We start from the raw sequence: 24,787 nt of genomic DNA, 5'->3' as shown, positions 1-24,787 counted from the left end.
GGGGTCATCTCTTTCCACCAAAGGAACAATGATTCAGCCAGTCAACCGAAATAAACAGAGCTGCAACACACCATGCTGTTCAAGTGTACACAAATATAGTCTGTCTGAAGCAATATGCAGTCCCTTAGGAATGCAACAAGCAGAGATAAGTCATGAATACCACCAGGACCATGCCTCCCAAAGTGCTAAACTCATTTAGTCATTGTTAGCAGTGTACCATATATTGAAGAGCAGCCATTAAAATAATTATATGACAGGCATATTATGTCACTTAATCATAAAACACCATAACAGGGGCCATCAAAAACAAGCATGTAGAGGGGGAAGTAATTTATAATAAACTTTATTAGAGTTAACATTATCTACATCACTGAATACAAGAGAGAATGATCACCTGCAGGCAGAGAGGGGCTATAAAATGCGGCCAGCACCTCAGTCGTCCATACTCAATTACATGAACTCAAACCACAGCTGGCATTCTGCAATTTTCATTTTAAAAAAAGCCTATGAATGACAAAACAAGTCAGAGAGAGAAAGAGGAATTAAAAACAAACAAAATAAAAAGGAAACAAAAAAAACATGACTATATCTTGGCAAACGTTCACCATCTCTGCATCAAGTTTAAAACAGGCCTCTCGTATGATCACAGAAACAAGTTCCTAATCATCCAATCCCTCACCCCAGACAGAGAAATATCAAATGGCTCAAATGGATCGAGAGTGAGCCACCCAATGACAGTGTCAAAAACAAACAGAGTGCAATGTTGCCACCAAAACTCCATTGCACTGAAATAGCATTTGGTGACAAGATTGCCTACATATAGTCCTGGCCTTGGCCTATCGTAGACCCTGGTCGTATCAATACACTTTTTCCCAACATATGAAAACAAAGAGAAAAAAAAAAAACAAAAAAAAAAAAAAAAAAAAAAAAAAAAAAACACACACACACACACACTGTCTTTAGACATCCAAGATGGGCTAAATGATTAAAAATCATTGATCAAGTGATTGTACATTAATTTTTCATGACACATTAAAAAGATAAGATGGGGTGGGGTGGGGTGATGCTGGGCATGGATGAAAGCTGTGCAACTTACATCCAGGAGCGACAGGATGCTACAAATTTTCACAGTGACATAATCCTTCAATCATTCTTTTGAAAAGCACTTTTTTTTTCAAAATGGTTTCCTTAAAAACTACCCCCCTCCCAGTAATGCTCTGGTGTTACACTTACAGGCACTTATGTTGCAGTGGGAACCTGAACACTAGGGTATGGGGAGTGTAGCCAGGGGTGAGAAGGGAGTGGGGAGGGGAGAAGGAGGAAATGTCCACCCTGGAGCTACCTCATAGTCCAGAGAGGTAGGGCTAGCTTGGCCCCGTGGTGGATGAGTAAACTGCTGGGAGATTGTTACACCTCCCCAGCGCTCCCCTCCACATCTACAAACAGTTCCCCACCCACTGTTCTCATACATCTAAGAATAAGCATGATGTACTCTTTACCCTACGGTAGCTAATTTAATGCATATACAATGACAAGAGGCGTGTGTGCGTGCATCATGTCTATATGGGGTATTAAAAATGAAAGTACCACTTTTGAAAATGGCATCTTATGGGCTTAAAATTGTGTCCCAGTCCAAATGAACCATTTTTAGCCAGCAGTTTGGCATGTAGTGACCAAAAGAGACTAGCATGCCTCATAGGCATCATACTGCTTTACAAATAACTCACAACTAACTAAAGGCAAGACATAGTGCCAGCAGATAGACATACCAATGATCAGCCACACAAGCATGTCAGATAGTACCAGACGGGCACATCACATGACCATGACATCATATCCATTCTGCACAACTGGAACGGCTTTTAAAAAAAGGAAAAACAAAATGGATGAAGCAAGGGGGATGAAGGGCGGAGGATGAGGAGGCCATGGCAGCCATGGATGGGACTCCACCAAAGCTCATTGCACTTTCAACACACTGACAGGTGTGAGACTCGAGAAGAAGCCATTTTGTTTTTGCAGATGTCTTGGACCAGTGCCTGTACAGTGTTCCATAAGCTTTAGTTTGATACTACAAAAAAAAAAAAAAGATTCCAGTACATGATCATCAGTATGTGACTGTAAACACGTCAGAAACATTGGACGAGAAAAGTCCTGGGTCAGACTTTGTTTTAAAAAAAAAATAAAAACAGGAGTATTGTACCAAATCCAGAGTCAAAGAAATAAAATCCAAGAGAGAAAGAGAAAGAGAAAGAGAAAGAGAGAGAGAGAGAGAGAGAGAGAGAGAGAGAGAGAGAGAGAGAGAGAGAGAGAGAGAGAGAGAGAGAGGTATGCCAGGTGCTGAGGTAAAGGCACTCCCAGCATCATTGGTAGAGCAGGTAGTTCTTGAGAGAGGCTGGCAAAGGCAGTCCGTGAATCTCGCTCAGACGTTCCCGTCCAAGCGCGACGCGCACCGAGCGCCGGCATAGGTCCATCAGAGGCAGTGGCTCCGCTGTAGAGAAGCACACACAGAGAAGGCTATTAGACAGACGCACACACACACGTGGATGAATCACATAGGACTACAGCAACAAAACAAGGCAAACTAGGGCTGGACTAAGGTCAACCAGCAAAATGGCTCCAGCTTGTGAGAAAGTGAACTTCAGTTAACCACTTGCAGCATCACCTGCTGAGTTTGTGTCGATCCACCCAACCAACCTCTCTAACCCCCATTCAGATGCTCACACATTGCCTCAGGAAGCAGTCGTCTGACAAGCCCCAGCCCCCCACTCCAAACTTAACACGCGCACACACACACACACACACACACACACACACACACACGCACACAAAACAAAGAAGTGAACAATGTGGCGAGGCTGAGCCATCTGGGAGCCGACAAACAGGGGGTGTTCAATGGGAGGAAGTGTGCAGCAGACAGACTGACATGAGACAGACACCACTCGCAGCCCAAAAGGCCTTGATGTCATGTGGGTTGACTAATGCGCTGGCTCGCCGCAGACACGGCCTCTCGTGCTAAACCAGAGGAGAGAGACACAGTGCTCCAGTTCCCACTGAAAAAACAAGAAAAAAAACAAGTGCTGCACCTGTATCCTGTGATGAGGGGCTTGGCGTTAAAGCTCCATTAGCAATATCTTCCTGTGGTCTGACAGTCGGTCACGATGAATAAAAAAAAGAAACAATAGTAAGAGAAATGAAAAGGTTCCCACCACAACACGGACATTAACAGCATGGCTCTTAAGGCCATACAACCACCACCACCCATGGGCAAAAAAGAAAAGCGTCCCTAAAAGGAGGATGGATGGATTTCATTAGGGCCCACTTTACTAGAGGGCATGCTAATGGACACATGCTTTGAAACCTGCTGCCCCTGCTGCATCGGAGCGGTCGGCAGGGACGAGTGAGTGAGTGATCACGAGCAGCTGGGTCCCCTGAGTCACTGGGCACACGGGGCAGCGTTCATTACCCAGACACCAGACTGCTGAGGTCATCACGACTTGACCAAGCTGTTTTCCATCACCTCAACTCTGAGGGACTTTAGAGGGATATTTGATACATTCGCAGGCCCTGAGAAGTTTACGGCGCCAAAGCTGGGGAAAACGCAGACATACCTGCACAGCTTGGAGCGTTATGTTAAGGGACTGAGGCCTGGCTGCTGTAGAATTATCACACACACGTGTGCATACATGGACTGATACAGGCCATGGCTTCAGGTGTAGATGGATCACATGGAAAGCAATCTTGACTGATTTGCGGTGGAGCACAGCTACGACTGTCGGTTCCACGGGACACATTCATGGAGCCTGGGTGTAATGTGGAACAGCCACCGGGGTGTTCCAGTGGAAAAGGGTAAAGTGTCCGGATTAATGATTGCCTTCCTGGAGCCACTGGCAGAGATGGAGGAATGATGTCACAGACACATACACAGTGTGGCCCTTATCAGGAGCGCTAACCTAGTTTACATAATTCATGGTGGAGAAACAGGAGCCAGTGCACCGCTGACGTCCTGCTCCAAAAGTCAGTGCTGAGCTCCAGCGAGAGGGGAAGAGACACTGTTCCATGACAGAGGTGATCAACTCAAGGCTGCATGAGGATCTACTCACGACTCAACTGAGCCTCTCCGTGTAAACACCCATAAGTCTATGGGTGACTCTACACCACATATACTTTGGAGTTCTGTTCTTGCCCCTCCCTTGAGAAAACACTGACACACAAAGGTCTGTTAGGTTCAACACATTGTTCATTTTAGTAGACACACAACATGCTCTAATGATCTGCCGTCATTACTAGTTTTCCTTGTTTCATTATGTATGCCTACATCTTACTCATGGAGGTATTAGACGTAAACAAAGATCCTTGATTACCGCTTTAACCCTCTCTGACGTAAAACTCCAGAAAAGAGTATTTACATAAGTGCTGGTTGATGAAATATCTCATTGTTAACTCCACGTGCCACATTATGCAATGTCTCATCTTAAATTAAGTAATCAATACACAGACACACAAGAGTTCTGAGGAGAAGGCAAATACTCACGATCAAGCCCATTGATGTACCGCATCCTTATTTCACAGTGTCCCCACACCGCACTAACTACAGGGTACAGCTTCCTGCCCTTCAGTCCCCGGAAAGCCACCCCCAGATACTGTCCGTCCACCATAAAACTCAGCGTGCCCTCGTCCATGTCCAGCACCACCAGAAACGAGTCCGGCACTAGAAAGGTTTCGTCGGACTCCAGGAAGGCTGGGTAGGTCTTGCTGGGCTGGTTCTTCCCGTCATGGTAGAGTTTGTTCCGACCCAGGTCCCAGCCCCAGGACTCCTGGTTGTTGCCCACCAGCGCCGTGTAGCCCACCGAGTGAAGCGGCGCCTCGCCAGTGGCCACGCCGACCACGGCGTGCGTGCCCCGCTGCCGCATGGCCCAATGGATTTCCCAGACGTGTAGGCCGCGCGTGTAGCCCACCCGCCCGCGGATGGCGTCTGTGCTCTGCGCCACCGGGTGACGGTGGAAGACGAGCTTGTTGTCCTCCTTGACGAAGATGTTGAGCGAGCGGTCATCATTGTTCCACGAGTGCTGCACCTGAATGTCCGCTCCTGCCCCCGGCATGTCCAAGAGCATGTCCAGCCGTGAGGGCTTGGCGTAGTCCTGCGCCTGCAGCTCCAGCTTGAGGGGCCGCAGCGCCGGGTCACGCATGTCCACTGCTTTGATGCCTCCCGGAACCTTCTGCCCCATGCTGGGCTGTTTTATCCTCCCGAACACCCAGGCCCACCCCCCTCCTCCGTCAGGGCTGGTGATACAGGGAGAGAGAAACAGAGAGGGAACAGAGGAGGGGGTAGAAAGGGGGGGAAAAATGTCTGCCGAGGTCCAATGCTTCGTGCTACTGTCAGCCAATCAAGAGGGCCAGGTGTCACAACTTGCTGGGAGACCAAGTCAGGACAGATGCACGTCAAGCCCACCTTGGGAGATTAGAAGGGACATAAAAGAGCAGAGACACAGGTCTGTGTTAGCTAATCATTACACCGGTCAAATCTCCACCATCAGTCACTAAATTTGCTGTAAAAGCCTAAACCCCACACACACACACACACACACACAGGGCACCAAAACAAAGCACTACACAACACAGACTATACATGCAAGTGAGTCATCCTGCAGTTGCATAAGTTGTGTGTGTGGTTTCGTAACCGTCAGTGGTGCGTCTGTGCACCTCTGTCTACCAAAGTCTACAAGTGCTGATTACTGTACAGATGAAAAAAGGCAGAGTTTGCCAGCCCCCACATGGAAATATTCACTTCTTAAAAACTGCTTTCACAGTAATGATAAACAATATCAGGTCTTAAGAGCTTCATCTCAGAGAGTTTCCACAGAGGAGCAAAGGAAAACAGGTTGAAATTTCAGATTGGATCAAAAAAAAAAAAAAAAAAAAAAAGGAAATCTCATAGGGAGGAAAAAAGAGCCATTTACTTTTATAAGCTTGTCTAGTCTGCAGATAGCAGGAAAAGCAATAAGAAAATGTCTGGCTTAAAAAAATAAATATATAAAGAAATCTACGCAGCCACGTTGTATTCAAGGAAACCACAAGTGACAGTATTTGAGCCGAGGAGCGAGGAGCGAGTGCACTGACGCAACACACGCCGCTTTCTTTCCTCTGAAAAATTACAACACTTTTCCACCATTTACCGCATCCCACTGCCTATGCAATGTCAGCCATTTACAAAGGTAATGCCTTGCAGAATGTCAACTGATTCATGAATGTTACCTTGGTCAGAGCGCGATCAATAACCCATCAAGGGTAATGATCGTGAAAGGTGATGCTGTTGGCATTAACATGCAAAAAGTTAATTTTTTTAATTAAAAAAAATGAAATAAACAACAGCAAAGAAACGGTGGTCTCCTGCATGGTCGGTCACGGAGTGCAGACGTGCCAGGAATGCTGCAACACAAACAGCCCAAACAGAATGGGCCGCTGGAGGGGCCAATCTGTAATTGAATTGTAGACAAGAGTTCATTGAGAAGTGTCTTGGCTCTTTTTTCCCCCCCGACACAAGTAAACAACCATTGGAAATGGGTCATGCCTCTCCAGCGATGGGCCAAACAGAGGCGGCCCAGGAAAGCAAGCAGAGGGTGGGCTGTTTGGGGATGTAAACAATATCTTTCTCAATGCCTGTCCAGTCTTTAGAAAAGTTGGAAACATGTTCATTTGCACACTCTTGCGCACAAGCCCTTTAACCGTTCCCCTTTCCTTCCCGGGCCTCAGGCTAACACCACAAGCTAACTCAGTCTCCCTCACCCTCTTAGATTACACAACCTCAAACTCAGTTCATATTGGCTCAAACATGATTAGTTGTGTAATTAGTTTGTTTGCGAGCTTTATTCATAGCCATAATCATGTGCATACGCCCTCTGTAAACAAAGGGCATCCGCAGAGTAAACGTGAAATGTGACCAGATGGAAGTGGGTGAATGACCTAGATGGCAATGACACCGCACTACCTGGGTGTGTGTTTAAGTCATATGGTTTTACTTTCTTTGCCTGAGGGTCTTTCAGCTGGTGGGGGTTCTCTCTCTGGTCTGCTGCTGTGCTGGTGGGCTGTAGGTAATGAGGAAGTGTGTGCTGTGGTGTGTGAGCTGTGTGTGTGCGTCCTGATTGAAATGTGAGGGTCTGTGTGTGTGTTTGTGTGTGTGTGTGTGTGTGTGGGGGTCATGTGGATTTTCCAGGGCTTGTGGGCGGTGGGGCTACAGATAGAGGAAACACTGGTGCCCTTTGTGTGGGCCCCCCACCCATCTAGTCCACATTTCATATGCACACGCACAATTGGACTTTGGTCTGAGCCCCTGCTCTGTTTAAAAGCCCAACCTGGAGGTTCATCCGACCCGGTGAAACTCCTCATCGTCACCCACCCCCACCTCAGTACAGGCGGAAGAGAGTGAGATCACGAAGCCAGCAGGAGATGGGGTGGACAAGAGCTTGATGGGACAAGGAAGGAGACCAAGCTGGGCAACTGTGGAAAGTGTGAAGACAGGTCTTGTCATGAACATGACTGACGACAACAAAGAGGACACATCATGTGGGATATTTTCAACAAGGATATGGAGACATCTGGCAGGCACATGTTTCATATGCCGGCTTGCCTAGGCCAGTAAGGAGATTGAAAATGCCTGCACAACACATTGTGAGCAAAACTGTCACACAGATGCTCTATTCAGTAGAGACAATTGGATATACTGGCTACTTTCACTGGTTAAAATACATAATTTCAATATCATCCATACACACTCTGACGTGACGAATGTCACTCAACATGTTGCACTGCCTGAACTCCAAGGCTGTTCTTCTATAAATATGGACTCAAACCACCATTCACTTCAGCTTTCAAAAACATTCACTGCCTGCCTCCCAGAATAAACACTAGACACAGTAAGTTGGCAGCTGAAAGTGTGTTGATTACAGAGTCAAACTGGAAGGATCAATTTGACCACATGCTCAATATTTCTGTGAAACAGCTCCTTAAATGAGTGCTTCATATAAGAAATATACAGATAACATGTTAAAGCTTTCCAATAACTTGTCCACATGATCATAAAGTCCTTCATATTATGTCCAATATTGGAATGCAAAAGCAGACAGTATTCTAAGAGCAGTCAGTAACATACCTGCAAATTCAGAAGGGCTGAAAAAGGTGACATATTTCCTCATGTTATGTTGGTGTCTTTCTGCTCCTCTCGTGTCCAAGTAGGCCTACCCCTGGCTGCAGCTTGCAGATCGGGGCTGGGCTCAATGTGGGGCGGAGCGCAACGTTGAGCTCAGCCCAAAATCAGCTCGTCATTCCCTGTTGACCTCTCTGTGTCCGTCTATTTACCCGGACTCGGAGTTCAATTTTTCTCAAGGAAGAATGCTTAACTCTATAAAAGCGTATCCTCCTTTAACTACTGCCCACGTTAATCATGTCCGCCCCCCCTAGCGTTCTAGAATCTGTGCTACACCATCGGCGTTTCTTGGGTAATTCTAGGCCTAGGCTACGCTAAAAGATCATTACATCCAGTCTGCATAAACATAGGCCTATGCTATAGCAATAACATTATCAATGCATTTTATCTCTAGCCTATAGGTATTTTCTTTATAGAATACTTTATAAGGTCTGCTAAGAGTAGAGAACATAATATTGGCCTATAGCCATATTGTTTACATAAACTGAATTGGGTGCGGCACAAAAATCATATAACTCGCAATCCGAAGTGTTCGCGCGATAAAAATCAGTTCATTTTGCCATAGAGAAGGGTGTTACAACTTATTTTCATCATGTTAACTTGAAACAGAGGGACTGAAGATATGAATGACATGTGACTGAAGTCCACACGCTCAAATTTCACGAAGCAAACTTAAACAAACAGTTACTGTTTAAAAAAAAAATAAAAAAAAATCGCGATGCTTGAATTTTGCACCTTTTTCTTAATATCTCTGGTCGTATTTAAGTAGACCATTCATATTTGGATGGCTGTAAGATTCTACATAATTAGCCTACATGATGTGTCTATTTACGTTTCCGTAGTAGCTACACCATATCCGCTGTTATAATTGTACCTCTCCCCTACGCATTATAGGCTACCCTACCCAGTACTGTTAGCCTAACACAGAGAGTCTAACCTCCGTGTTTTGAGTCGAGGAAATGCTTTTATAGATTTAAGCATTCTTCCTAGATTATGTTGAGAAATATAACTTGGACAGTAGGAAACAAGGTAGGCCCTAGGACATGGTCAGCGTGAGAAGACGTGCTGAAGGTGGGCTGAGCTCAACGTTGCGCTCCGCCCCACATTGAGCCCAGCCCCGATCTGCAAGCTGCAGCCAGGGGCTTCTCCTCGTGTCTATTAAGTCGGCGCGTAGCCTACTGTACATTCACTGTCACGGCGGCGGAAGGCTGCAATGATCACATTCCAACTAAAGGGGCGGGTCTCAGCAATAGGTGCGTTATAAGTATGTATAAGTAGGCTATATATACTCTTTTGATCCCGTGAGGGAAATTTGGTCAATAGCCCGTGAACAAGCAATGGAAATAACCCGTGAACAAGCAATAACTTTCCAAGACAATATTAAACCTATTAAGCCGAGCTAAATTCACAATCGCACTCAGTGCAGAGTCGTTTTCTTTCGCAAAGCAATTCAAAACGGCCAGCTGCGGGAACATGAATTTGCGAGTAAACACTTGTTAACCTCACCTCAGCAAGTCTTTCCTTTAACACGCCGAGGGCAAGGGAAAAGTAGCCTAACAATATGACGTTTTACCTTGAGTTTATAGTCAGAGAGAGTGTAGCATGTGGCCAGTGTTTGTTAGCTAACATTTTCTTTTTTCCTTGGTCATATCGCTGCTACAGGCCATAGCCATAGGCAGGCTATGCGTACAAGAAAGTGAGAGAGATAAAGCCCGCCCTCAGAAACAACTGATAGGTAGGTCTTCAAAAAATGAATGGCAGTACAGAATAACCTCTGACTAGTTTGCAGGTATGCAGTAGGCTGAGGTTAACATTTCTACCAACCTGTAGAACCATGACATTTTTGGAGGCAGTGGCGTCTGCTTGAACTCACCCCAGCCCAATGGCACACAGTGGTAAACTCAAGGCACCCTCCACCTCCCTGCTCCGCTCTGACAGGTTCCTGCCTGCTCAGGCACCTTTGCACGGGCGGAGAAGAGAGCCCGCTGTGCACCCACAAGCTTTGACTGGTTTAACCGCTCTGCTGAGTGCGCGGGTGGAGCACCCAGGCCCCAACAGGTGCCATCAGGGTCCGACCATATAGCGTGACAGCAGAGGTGCTGCCAACAGGCCTTGCATCGGCCTGCATGACTAACCAGGCCAACGGAGCCAGACGGACTACATATAATGCCCAACCTGGAGCGGTAAATTCATTAGCTTGGAATCTAACATGACGTACTCACACCCCCACCTCCCCATGTACGATGCCACATAAGAGTAACGGTCATCGGCCCGGATTGAGGAGTCATGCCAATATAAACACACACACACACACAGGAAAGGAAGTGATGAGGGAAGTGTATTCACTCATGAGAAGCCACAATATGACGCTGAGTGCCGCTGCGAGACGGACTTCCTGACTAGACAGACACTGGTGTGTGTGTGACCGCTGAATCACCGGTGGCTTTGAAGCTCCCCATCGGGTGCCTCCTGAAGGATTTGAGGACAAGAGAGGAGACTAAATATGTGCAGCACACAGAGAGCAGCCCACAGAAACGGCGGGTGATGTCGTCCAAGAAACATCTCACTTGCCATAAGGGCCGATTACAGTGCATACGGGCAGTCTCGTCACAAGCACACACATGCTCTGTTGAATTCCTCTACTTGGAATCTCATTCAAATATTAGTTGTTCTCAGTGCGGAAAAATCTGCAGAATCTGAATGTTTCCCCACCTGTGGTCAGGAACCATCTAGGGCTGCACTTAGGCGAGGATCACATCAGCCAGTGGCAAGCGGCAGCGGCAAACATAACGCAATGCCCAGAGTATAATACGTTTTATCTCGTTCCTAAGCAACACAAACGGTTTGTCAATTGAATACGCTAGTATTGCGCTAGAACCAACGCTAGCGTTATGCCAGCGTTGCCACCGATCCGCTGCCGAAACATAGAGAACAATAGGAAACCTGCCGCTTGGCGCTGGCTAATGTGATCCCCGCCTTACAGCTTGCCTAAAGGAGACCTACCACTGAGGACTTCACTCACAGTCAGGGAATACAGGAAAGGCTCATATGACCAAGTGTTTCCGCTAGATCTTTTTTTTTTACAGTGGCGGCAGCTCCCGGGACGTCACGTTAACCCATGCATTAAACCACATTGTCACTTGAACACTTGACTGCCTTTATTTGGTGCAAATCTCATTTACTTTATAGTCCGCGATTCACATTAGGCCAACTAGGCCATCACCGCGAGTGCATACAACATGTTTTGCAATTTACCTTCGTTACTACCAGCAGTCGTTGCTTTTTTACTGCGTCGATTCGCGATTTAGTGCTCATGTAACAGCGGTGGAGACATCCTCTCTCCAGTTTCATTTTTGCTGTTGTTGCAAGCGAGCTTAGGCCTATAGACTACGACATGGGAAATACTTTATAGGCTACGATCAGCTTTAGAAATGAATGGGTTTTCCTTGGCCTGCATGGCTACACCTTTCCACCAAGTTGTGCGACAATTGTAGTTTTTGCGATGTTGACAAACATGCGTAGCACATGTAAGCTCTTGATAGCGCATGCCACTAACGTCTATAAGAACAATAAATGTATGGAATAAAACTAGACAGGTAACGCGGATTAGCATTGCTGTTTATTCTTAAACTGCAATTTTCCGCAGCCAGTGGAGGACATTTAGCCTACTATGCTTCTGGACAATATTTTGCATCTCCTCTAATTATGAAGCAGTGGCACCAATAAATGAAGAGGAAACACTGAGAAGAAAGTTAATGCTTTAAATAGGCTACATGTGAACTGAAACTGGACGGGCCATAATAACCTCTGACTAGTTCAGGCTACTCATTGTTAAATTGCAATGTGAGCGGCAGCCAGCAGGGGAGGATACGTCAGAGGATTATTTAAAAAGCAAATGTGCTGTCCTGATTCTGATACCGTGGCGGTATTAATTAAACCGTGAGGGGCCGCCATGCTGAAATAAACTTAGAGGAAACACTGTGACCAGACTGATTAACATCACCTAGGCTACCTTTAGACTAAAGGGTATTGCCACTGAAGGTGGTACATCTTGATGGAAAAGTGCACTGAGAAGCTGCTCCTTATAAAAATTCTAAAAGCTTTGTCATAATGGTAACAGTGATATGGAGATTCTTCTAAAACATATAGTTCCGGTCCTTGATTGTGATTGGCTGAATCACGTTCGATGCCATTGTAAAATCCAACATAAATTACAAACGGTAGGTAAGACTGCATGTTTTGGTGGCTAGCTGAGTAGTTCTGTATTTCAAGGATTGACAGGCTAGAAGTTCGCAATTCAAAATTCCACTGGAGCTCCAAGCGGATTTGTAGCCTACATGTAGCCTTCAACACTGTTTACAGCTCTTTGAGTCACTGTAACATGTATTTTTTAGTACATAGCTAATTTAGATACACCTATGATGCTTGTGTTTCTTTAGGAATCCGCCGTCTTGGTTTGTATAGAAATGAATATTAAGTGACACACGTAAGAGGTTGGAAATACGATGTTTGATGGCTAGCTATTAAGTGATCTAGTTGGAAATAATGGACAATAATGGTTGATAATAGGTGACATTCCTATTAGGGGTTTGCACCGATGTCACGTTCTGGCCGGTAACTATGGTAACCCAGCACGCGCGGCCATATTGACGATACTCAGGCCATCCTTAAAAATATTTTCGTTTGCCGTAACCCGACCGACCCTGTCAATTTAGAACCGACCCAAATATTTATTTTTTTCCCCTTTTAGTCCGACCGACTTTCCGTTTGTAAACTTGCGTTAATACCGACCGATTGTTTTTTTTACTCTAAACAACCAATACAAATGCAATAAAATAATATTTATTTTAGTAGGCCCAAGTATTGTGAATATAAATTGCCTACATGCAAACGTGGCTCACTTAAAAAAAACACCTGTATGCCATCTCTACACCATTGGTTTTACGCGATGTCACACTATGGCCTACGCTTCGTTTCATTCACACAAACTGATAACGCTGTTACGGTTCTGGAAGAACTGTGGCCAGATCTTTTCTCATCCCTTCTCCCCTAGTCTAGCGGTGACCGTAATGGAGTATTGAAATTGGTTGTGGTCTATTCAGCATTTCTCAAAATATGGGTCCGCAACATGGAGACTGCTGGTCCGCATGAGTCGTGGAGGAAATTAGGCCCGGTGCTTCATCTGATAATTTGCTGCGCCGTTGATTAAGAAACCGCGGATCGACGAAAAAAGAAAAACAAACGCTTTCTGCTATCGATGTCATTAAACATGGAGCCCTACAATTAAGTGGTGGTATGAGCATTCATTCAATGTGCGCCTGCGCCGAGAAAACTGAAACTAATCGATAACGTTGGTATCAAAGCTCCGCTTCAACCTGTTGGAAGGCTATTTATTTATTTAACGAAACTTAATAGAACGACGTTGTTTTTTGGAACTTCCTTAGAAACAGAGCAGAGACTGTAAAATACACTGTATAGCATTGAGTATTGTATAGTCAAATTTCAATATAACGTGGCCAAGAGCTATTGTAGCCTTCTTTCTGCGTACATGTAGATGAGCCCTATGACCCAAAAGTCTGCCATGACCGGGCCTCAGGTCAAAGAAGTTTGAGAAAGGCTGGTCTATATAACCTGCATCAGAATGAGTGCAGTGGTGCTTGAAGGCACGGGTTGAAGACCCAGTCAGTTACGCCACAATATGCACATTTGTGTAAATTCATTCCTACGTAATCACCATGACCAAAATTGAATTTTTTTTACTTTGAATCTTGAAAAAAAAAAATATTGACCTACCTACCGACCCATTTTTAATTGTTTTTGGCTGTTACTGCAAACAAAAATATTTTTAAGGATGGCCTCAGTGAATGAAGTACAATGGAGTATTATGCACTTTGGATATTTTACGTGATTGTAGCCGTGTCTAAACAACAGAAAAGCTCATCAAAATGTGTCTAAGATGCAAAAGCATATAGGGCAGGACTTGGACCACAAGAAAAGGCGCGATATTTCAAGAAATTACGGATTATTGGCAGCGCAGATCCATATGAGTTGGGTGAGGGAGACAAAGTACCAAGTTCAACCACAAGCGCCCCCCTTCCTCTGATAACTTTTGGCATTATGGTCCCTTCTCCCTGGTTTTTTAATAACTTTTGGAAGTCGATACCTACACCAAATGTTTCTCAGTCTGACCTGTTGGTACAACCTAAAACACAGCAATAATAAACCATTTTCCTTGACGATGTTAGGGATTTACTTCAGTGCCTAATGCTTTCTAATGAGGCGAGTATCTCCAATATGGCGATGTCCAGATCTGATGACACGCCGTGCAAACCCCTAATAGGTAAGACAGTACATCGATGTTTGGTGGCTAGCTGGTAGTTCTGTATTTCAAGGATTGACATGCTAGAAGTTTGCAATTTAATACTGCAACAAATGTTTTATTTGTTTATATATTACAAAACGGTAGGTAGGCCTATCGGTGTTTGGCGCTTGCCAAGGTTCAATATTTCAAAGACACTTATGCCTCCTTCCTGTAATGCGTTGTCCTTCAACAGAAAAAAAAAAAAAACTCAGGCGAATTATCGAACAGCAAACAACATTCTGACCAATTGAATTCTGGAAGTGCAACGGCTAATAGACCAATCAGAATGTATTTTATGACGCATCATGCAGATCTGGTAACCCATGCAGATCAGGTACCCACACTAGTGTTCACTGCAACACTCTCCAAGGGTATTTCTCAATAAAATATTAAACAAGACAGCATTGCTAACTAGACGGTAATATTAGACAGCTTTTGATTTCTGTTGTTCTTGGCTGCTTCAAACTATTTCAAACAAAGGCACTCCCTGCGGTCAGGCACATTGACCGAGTGCAGGTTATCTCTGTGCACCAGACAATAGGCTACAAGCTGTGCAATACCACAGCTCTAAATGACAGCAGCTCTCAACTACCAATTTCACTGTTGCATATGATGGACAATTCATAAATTCAAAAATACTTTTCAATATAGCTTTCTGGTTTAATGATTGACGACTACTAAAGCCATATATTAAAATGGCATCACTTTGGAAATTTTGGATGAGAGCATGAGCAAATACTGTATAAAATGATTAACTGCTGTGTGTCAATTTACATTATGAACTTTACTGAATAATGACCACAACATGACAAGGTGTATCTTCTATCTACAATAAACAGGTCCATGTGGGTCCAACGGGGCAACTACTGAAATTGTAAAAAAATAAAATAACAATGAAAAATGACCAGGAGCTGCAAAAAACATACAGCAAAAAGGCAAATGTGGAGGGGGCAGAGTACAAAGGAAGTATTCTTATCTTAACACTGAATAACAACAATCTTCTCAACTGCCATGACTGACATCTGTATGATTTTGATGAGATGAACGTGAGAAAAACATACACTGCAGAACAGGTAAGACAACTCGCCAACAAAGGTCCTCGGTGTCAAGTCCATACACTCCAATAATTCTGGCATGTGAACAAAAGGAGTTAATGACAGAGTGGAATTTAAACATCAGTGATCTAAATACATCGCCATTCACTGTACTGCCTTCACTTAATGCTTTCAGCGCCAAACGCGCTCCCATCTCAGAGCCTGCCGAGCTGGATTCCATCCTGAGACACTCCCCGTTCTCCCTCTCAAGGCAGAAGTTCTTTCAAAGCGGGGAGGCTCCGGCATAAAACTGGGTGACCTGTGTGAGCACGCCTGGCCTTGTCTCTCCATGATGATGCACACGCAAGGAGAGGAGAGAAGCGCAGAGAGAGTGTGTGTGTGAGATTGAGTGTGTGTGTGAGAGAGAGAGTGTGTGTGAGAGAGAGAGAGAGAGAGTGTGTGAGAGAGAGAGAGAGAGAGAGAGAGAGAGAGGTGTGAGAGAGAGAGAGAGAGAGAGTGTGTGAGAGAGAGAGAGAGAGAGTGTGTGAGAGAGAGAGAGCAAAAAAGAGAGAGAGTGTGTGCAAAAAGTATATATATAGAGAGCAAAAAGAGAGACATATATATATATATATATATATATATGCGTATATATATATATATATATATATATATATATATATAATATTTATTATTATTAATATTTTTTTTTTTTTTTATTGATTATTATTATTGTTCTTTTTATAATAATATTATTATTATTTTTTTTTATTAATATTTATTATTATTATTTTTCTATTATTATTATTATTTTTATATTATTACTATTAATATTATTTTTTTTTATATTGTCCGTTTTTTCTTTCTTTACTATTTTTTCTTTTATTAATATTACTACTATTCTTTTTTCATTATTCCGGTTTTTTTTTTCATTACATTATTAATATTTTAATATTAATATTATATTATCATTCTTTTTCTATTATTATTATTTCATTATTATTATTTTTTCTTATTATTATTACTATTAATAATTTATCATTTATTAATATTAATATTGTCATTATCATTAATAATATATTATTACACATTATTTTTTTTCATTAATATTAATATTTTTTCATTATTATTATTAATATTTTCTTTTTATTTATTATTACTATTAATATTATTTTATATTTAATATTATCATTATTTTATTTTTCTTGACATTAATTATTTTTATATTATATATCTTTTTCATTATTAATTTTTTTTTTTTCTTTCTTTATTAATATTTTTTTCTTGTATTAATATATTACTAATTTTTTTTATTAATAGCTTTCATTATTATTATTTTTTATATTACATTATTTTATATATTATATATATATGCGTATTATTATATATATATATATAGTGTGAGAGTATATATATATATATATATATATATATATATATATATAAAAAAGTGAGAGAAAAAGAGATAGAGATATATATATATGAGAGAGAGAGAGTGTGTGAGAGAGAGTGTGTGAGAGAGAGAGAGTGTGTGTGAGAGAGAGTGTGAGAGAGAGAGAGTGTGTGTGAGAGAGAGAGATGGAGATAGAGAGACACTCGTGAGTTGAAGCCTTGAACACTAGTGATAACCTTTATCATCAAACTCTGACAGCCCTGAGTGGCCTGGCTGTGGCATGGCTGTAACCTACTTTCTGATCGGGTCTGGCCAGGGCAAACTGCTGAATCCAATCTGTTCTAATTCTACTGGCAGACCACACATTGTGGAGTTGGAAGGGAACTTGATATAGGGTTATCCAACCCAAGATGTAATATGTGGGGCATCTGGCAAAAAAAATGCTGAGCAAAGCTGTTCTGTTCACATGCATGCACTTCATACAAGCACCACTTTCCTCCAAAGTCCTGAACAGACAACTCTTGCATGCATAATAAGAAAAAAAGAAAAAGGACTCAAAATACACTGCATGTCTGCATAATGAGCAGGCAAATTAGTCGAGTTACATAACTTGGCAGGCAACTGCCACTCTAAATAATTCTGACAATCACCAATGAGCTGAGCTGAAGTATGTTGTAAAAGCACTACGCTCACACAGGCCAAAATGACATAAAGGTGAATCCTTAATGCATGAATGCAATGTGACCATATAGGCAGACTTAATCTAGGCTGAAGAGATAGAGATCCTCATCATAACAAGGAAAGTGGATGTTTGAAACTGAAGGTCTTTGATCCCATTCTGTACGTTAAAAGGTCACTTTATAGACATGTGATAACAGCTGTCCTGTCTCAAATGGGGCAGGTCAGAGAGATGCCACAGACAATATCAGCTGCATCAGCTGACTGAGAACTGTCATTATTCAAGAAAAACACTGGAAACCAAACCAGTGCCTACAATGCCTGTTTGGATTGTGATTTTAAAACATCTAATTTGCAATTATGTGGAGATAGGCCATGCCTCATTAGGTGGGTTTACATTAAGTTTTTTTTGTCGATCCGAAAAAAAGTCATGCCATCTGTTTACAATGGGCACATTCTATTCCAATTCGGCGCTTACAGACACTCTAGAATCTTTGATCGGAATAGCTGTTGTGGCTTTACTTTTCCTTGAGAAGATATGGCTGTTCAGAGTACACCACCCCTTCCTTCCAATTGAAATTCTAACCGAATCAGCATTTTTATTCCAATCAAGGTGTTAATCATTTTTATTCTGATTGAGCCATTTTTCCAATTCGGAATGAAAGTGTCAATGTAAAGCCACCTATTGAGGACAGAAATAAGAATTACGTAAAGGCAGCTTCAGGAACACAGGTCTTAGCACTACAGAAAAAAGAAAAACAACCAAACAAAAAAACAGTTCCACCTTTAAGTTCCCAACATTCTGCCAAGAATCATGGACAACACAATGCATGAATCATGTCAGTTTAAGGAGTCTAGACCAGCCCTAGACCACTTCCTGTCTTCCAGATATTCCCTGTCATTTCCAGGTACCCGATGGACAATCCCACAAACTAGTGTGATGAAATACTCACAATTACACCTCACATTTTTACCCAGTAGGCCTATTCAGGATTACAGCTACAGTAATGGTCTAACTGGCATAACCTCAAATTTGAGTATTGCACATTCACACAACCACTTGGCTTAAAACAACCAATGTTCCTCAGCATTACCAAGGGACCTGCTTGGGCCTCTGTCTTGAGGAAATTGGACAGCAAAAACAACTTCATGTGGAAGCCTTTAGATGAACTAGTTTGCAGCCACTGGCACAGGCTTGCATCCATGGGGTTTACAGAACAGTCTGTGACAACACACTGGCAACTCTAACTGGAAAATGTTAGCTAAAATTAACTGTTTGTGTGAAAAGGAATGTGACCATGTTTCTTTTCAAATTCTGTAATCTAGGCTATGGTCTTTCCCAACACAATAGGCTAGAGAAAGACTATAGGGTTCTTTCCTGGTGAATTTTGAGCGACTGCATGATGGTCTACTCTACTGTATGGAGGTAGACTACAGGCTTGGGTTATCGAGTCAGGCTAGAACTTTCACCAGGTAGACTAGTTAGTTTATGCTTGTAGTCTACCTAGCGAATGAAATGCGTCAATGGTCACAAGAACGCTAGTTCATGTTGTCTGATGAGGACACAATTGGCCTTTGAACCAACAACGTTACCTAAACTGATACTGTAACAGAGCAATAGGCTTTAACGCAATAAATTGCCACAGAACCTTGTTCAAGTCAGAATATGAGTGTGGCTGGCTGAAGGCCATAAGTGAGGTGCCATGAAGCGGCCGAAGTGATCCGAAATAAAAGTTCGACAAACGGTCCAAAAGCGATTGCTTAAAAGGTGACGTCAAGCCTGCACTTAAACGCAATATTATTGCTTCAAAATCAGCTCGGTAGGAGGAAACAGTTCAGACAAAGGTCTGACAACGACCGACACTGAAAAGGGTTAACAATTGGTATATTATTTGGAACTTTGCACGAGCTTAGATGCGCAAACCCTTACAGTACTTGCGCATGAAGTGAAGAATGAAACTGTAACAATGTTGCCTCTTCAAAACCGAAAGACTACTTTTAAAGTCGGTGAAAGGTAGCCTTCTTCCCTCTCTAAAATGAAACTGAAGTGTGGTTAGGTTGATAAGGGACAACGGATAGCACTTGATAATCAGTAGAACTTGTCAAGTAGGAACATTTTTCTTCAGAAAACCAAACAAATGTGTCTTAGCCTACGTCAACTGAGTAGCCTATCCCACAATATCGTTAGCCTGCAAACATAGGCTACATTAAACCTTTCAAACCCATTTCTATCCAGAGTATGCTATACATTTAAGACAGCTTTGCCGTGTTTAAACAACATTTGTCGTAGCCTATAGCCTATTTGTCTGCATTTCAGACAACATAACACAAATATAGCCTATATTAGCCTACCCTTCTAGTATTTCTAAAATGTTCTCATAAAACAGGAAGTGGTGGATGCATTGCCTACCAATTTATTATTTACATTCGGGTGCGGCGGCAACAAAAAAAAAATCTAACGTTAGCTTGTAGCCTATCTTAGCAAGCCTATGTAGTTTAGCGACGCAGATTCTTTCTAAAACAATTCAAAGCGTCTCTAAAACAGCATGCCCCCCTAAAAGCTGGTAATATGATCCGTTTGCACATGCAAACATTCCGAATTTAGGAAGACAAAAGCTTTTAGAAAAACGATTAAGACATTCAAACTTACCTTTACTTCTACAAAAGTAAGAAAACAAATCATAGGTGGAAAAGGCGATGTAATCAAATCTCGTTAGAAAGAATAATTCTCCCGTGTTAATCCATGGTTGGTTTTATCCTTGTGCTTCTTTCCTTTTTTAGGATGGACTGGTATTGAGTATAATGATGGCTGCTACAGCAAGAGAAACATCACTCCTGTCACGTGGTAAAATAGCTCCCAGCTGCTAGTATGAACCTCCCTACCACAGTGCTTGGTTGATTAGCATATTTCTCCAGGCGCGCAGTTCTAATCTGCAAGAAGAGACCTAATCAGTTAACCTGTGCCTTTTCCTCACAAGGATCGTGATGAACAGCAGCCAATTGTTGACGTAAAAATTTTCACAATGCCCACTGATCAGTTTTCCGGACTCCCATTAAAACGAAGCATATTCAAAAATGTTCAGATAGTTTAGCATATTTTATAGGCAGACGCATGCGATTAAAGACTACAGCATTTATTTCAACTTGTAGCCTAATTATTATTCAGTTGATCCCATGCGCAAAAATATTTATTTCAGACATTTCAAAAGTAGCCTAGTCTAACACATTATGTTCCTAATCCCACTAGGGGGCATTAACCATGGTGGAAATTAAATACTTGTTGAGCTTATTTGTAAAGATAAATCTGCCAGTGTTTGCGATAGTAGAGTAACGACATGCCCACAGGACACCTTTGTAAAGACTGGCAGCGCAGCTTTCTGCCAGTTTCCGGGTGATGGAGACGGAATAGTTCCAAACACTGGCATTCTCTCTGTTCATTTCCCATGCTTGCCAAGCATGTTCAATGTTAAGTTGATCAAATAACAGGTTTTTAAAACAGCACTAAAAAACTGCTGCTGTCCTTCCAAACCAACTGGGCTCACGGATCATTCATCCCTGAAGCATTACATTTTAATAAATTAGGAAGGGAAAACAATTAAATCTCTATGTGTGATAATACTGCACTTCAATACCATATTAAAATGCCACTAACCTCACTTTACTATTCCATTTAGAGAAATGTGGTGTTGTGTGGGCCTATTGCTTTTGTGTAAGTGTGTGGTTGTCCTATTGTTGCTTGTTGTCTCCGTATCTGACGAGCTGTATGGTGCAAGATTAATTTGTAAAATGATCAATAAAAACATCTATCTATCTTTATCTCTTTAACCCTTTAACTGGCACACCATGATAAAAGTGATGAAAAAAATATTTTGTTGTTTTATCTTGCTCTATTAGGCTGTAGTATGAAAAATCTGTGATTTTTTTTCCAAAGTAAGTAAGTATACTTTTTTGATCCCGTGAGGGAAATTTAGATCTCATTGGTGGGCATTTATCCCAATCCGTGAATTAGTGAAACACACTCAGCACACAGTGAGGTGAAGCACACACTAATCCCAGCGCAGTGAGCTGCCTGCTACAGCGGCGCTCGGGGAGCAGTGAGGGGTTAGGTGCCTTGCTCAAGGGCACTTCAGCCGTGCCTACTGGTCGAACCGGCAACCCTCCGGTTACAAGTCCGAAGCGCTAACCAGTAGGCCACGGCTCCCATTCAATTTCTATGAACCTCTACCAAACGGTTGAGGTGCCAGTTTAGGGTAAAAGTCAGTTATCTGACTTTGGCATGAGATTATTGTCTTTTTCCCAAAAAAAGTGGTATTATCTTGTAGCCCAGAGTTTAAGAAAAATCATGTTAACAAGAAATAAACTCATTCCCACTGTACCTGCAGACCACTTAAGTGAATTTACCATTGAAATGAATGGGATTTTATGGATTTAGGTGAAGAATGTGTACACATAATACATTTTGGTCTGTACCATGAAGAGAAAACTGATTCAACTATATAAACCATATATTTTCTGAAAGCTTAGACCCTCAGGATGTGATCTAACATGACATGAGACATGTCCCACCCTCCTCATTAGTATGCAGCCCATGCATAACACATTGGGTATTGGTACAGTAAATCGGTATATGGCTGATACCTTTGGGTCTGTGCCATTTAGGAAAAACTGGTTCAACTATATATACACCATATATTTTCTGAAAACTTAGACCCTCAGGATGTGATCTAACATGACATGAGACATGTCCCACCCTCCTCATTAGTATGCAGCCCAAGCATAACACATTGGGTATTGGTAAATCGGTATATGGCTGATACCTTTGGGTCTGTGCCATTTAGGAAAAACTGGTTCAACTATATAAACCATATATTTTCTGAAAGCTTAGACCCTCAGGATGTGATCTAACATGACATGAGCCATGTCCCACCCTCCTCATTAGTATGCTGCCCATGCCTTACACATTGGGTATTGATAAATCGGGTATGTGGCTGATACCTTTAGGTCTGTGTCATTTAGGAAAAACTGGTTCAACTATATAAACCATATATTTTCTGAAAGCTTAGACCCTCAGGATGTGATCTAACATGACATGAGACATGTCCCACCCTCCTCATTAGTATGCAGCCCAAGCATAACACATTGGGTATTGGTAAATCGGTATATGGCTGATACCTTTGGGTCTGTGCCATTTAGGAAAAACTGGTTCAACTATATAAACCATATATTTTCTGAAAGCTTAGACCCTCAGGATGTGATCTAACATGACATGAGCCATGTCCCACCCTCCTCATTAGTATGCTGCCCATGCCTTACACATTGGGTATTGATAAATCGGGTATATGGCTAATACCTTTAGGTCTGTGCCCTTTAGGAAAAACTGGTTCAATGATATAAACCATATATTTTCTGAAAGCTTAAACCCTCAGGATGTGATCTAACATGACATGAGACATGTCCCACCCTCCTCATTAGTATGCTGCTCATACATTACACATTGGGTATTGGTAAATCGGGTATATGGCTGATACCTTTAGGTCTGTGCCCTTTAAGAAAAACTGGTTCAACCATATAAACCATATCATTTTCTGAAAGCTTACACTCTCAGGATGTGATCTAACATTACATGAAATATGTCCCACCCTCGTCATTAGTATGCGGCCCATGCTTAACACATTAGGTATTGGTAAATTAAGCGTATGGCTGATACATTTTGGGCTGTACCATGGAGGAAAAACGAATTAAACCACCTAAACCATACATTGTCTGAAAGCATAATACCCTCAAGATGTGAAGTGACATGGGTTTTGACATTGGTCACCCTCCTCATGACATGATAGCCCAAAACGGTATTAGCCACTATTTACCAATACCCAATGTATTATGCATGGGCAGCATAATGCATAAGGAGGGTGGGACATGTCTCATGTCATGTTATATTACATCCTGAGGGGTCTAAGCTTTCAGAAAATATATGGTTTATATAGTTGAATCAGTTTCCCCTTCATGGTACAGACCAAAATGTATTGAATTGCATTGCATTAGCATAGATTAGCATAGCTAATAAGCCTATTTGATATATTTCATGTGTATGCATGCTTTTTAAACATATATATGCTGTGTTTAGAGTACATGAAATACATGGCACTTGGCTGTGACATCAGAGTGTCACAACTCTCACTTTCTTTATGGCTCCGGGCCTATCTATCTACACGAGCTAGAAGAACATATGATTGGGGTTGATGGTTTGGGAGACCATAGTCATCCATAGCTAGATAGTTGGATTATCCTTCTTAAAATTCCAAATGGTTTTCTTACATCAGAGCTTGAGAGAGCAGCTTCAAGCCGACATCAAACCACCATCACTTTCACAATCTCTTTCCATCATTAGTCATGACTGTCATTTTTGATGAGTGTGCTCCCCTCTCTCTACCAACCACCACCTGTACTCATAGCACACCCTACTCTCTTGTGGTCTGCACCGAACTCCTCTGCCTGAAAACCATATGATTCAGTAGACGAGCATTCTGTGAGGTAATACCCAACCAGGCGGTCTACAGACACACTTGTCTGACACACTTATTTGTGGATTTTATGCAACCCGTCACACCCCAGCACCACGCCTTCCTGAGCCTTGGCCTAGTTGGGTTCGGCACCAAACGTTCCCCTGCATCCCTCCCATCGCAAACATCTCATGCCTCAGAATTGCCCAAGTGCTGTACATGCTCTGATGGATGGGTTGGAAGAGAGGAAGGAACCAGGGAGTTTAGTGAAAACCTGGCAGTGGACCACTGTGTTGTAAATGTTTAACAATGTTGAATGTTACAGCTGTTGTGGGAGCTACAAACTGTAAAACGTCTTTACTGTCCCCCTGCGTTGGTGCTGGCGGTACATAGAGCTGATTCACTAACTGCTTGCTCTGACCGTCCTGGTTAGAACTGTTGTTTAGAAACAACAACCAACTATTTTGTAACATACTATTTAAGTTATTTAAGATGCATGAGGAGGCTAAATGTTGTGTATAGTTCTTGTAAACTTTCTTCATTATCCTAGTGATACATCACTGTATATTAAACAGATGACTTGATGTTGGGGAAGAGTCAGGGGCCGGGCACAGCTGAAAGCAA

At 42.4% G+C, this 24,787-nt stretch overlaps 1 protein-coding gene across 2 annotated transcripts; it reads right to left on the bottom strand.

Annotated features, from left to right (window-relative positions):
• Positions 1-327: 327 nt before the first annotated feature.
• On the bottom strand, positions 328-21,213 carry spsb1 (splA/ryanodine receptor domain and SOCS box containing 1). Of its 2 annotated transcripts, none has more exons than XM_048241563.1 (3): positions 20,314-21,213; positions 4,532-5,449; positions 328-2,488 (listed from the first exon to the last, which is right to left on the bottom strand). In XM_048241563.1, the coding sequence occupies exons 2-3, from the start codon at positions 5,223-5,225 to the stop codon at positions 2,361-2,363; spliced, it is 822 nt and encodes a 273-aa protein (XP_048097520.1). In that variant the 5' UTR covers positions 5,226-5,449; positions 20,314-21,213; the 3' UTR covers positions 328-2,360. The 2 variants fall into 2 exon arrangements, with proteins under 2 accessions (XP_048097520.1, XP_048097521.1); XM_048241564.1 differs by lacking the exon at positions 20,314-21,213 and adding an exon at positions 10,913-11,664.
• Between the last annotated feature and the right edge of the window lie 3,574 nt (positions 21,214-24,787).

The sequence above is a fragment of the Alosa alosa genome, chromosome 4 (assembly GCF_017589495.1).
Source record: "Alosa alosa isolate M-15738 ecotype Scorff River chromosome 4, AALO_Geno_1.1, whole genome shotgun sequence".
Classification (NCBI taxonomy): domain Eukaryota; kingdom Metazoa; phylum Chordata; class Actinopteri; order Clupeiformes; family Clupeidae; genus Alosa; species Alosa alosa.
The sequence above is the reverse complement of the archived record's forward strand: the minus strand, read 5'-3'. Positions and strand labels throughout refer to the sequence as shown.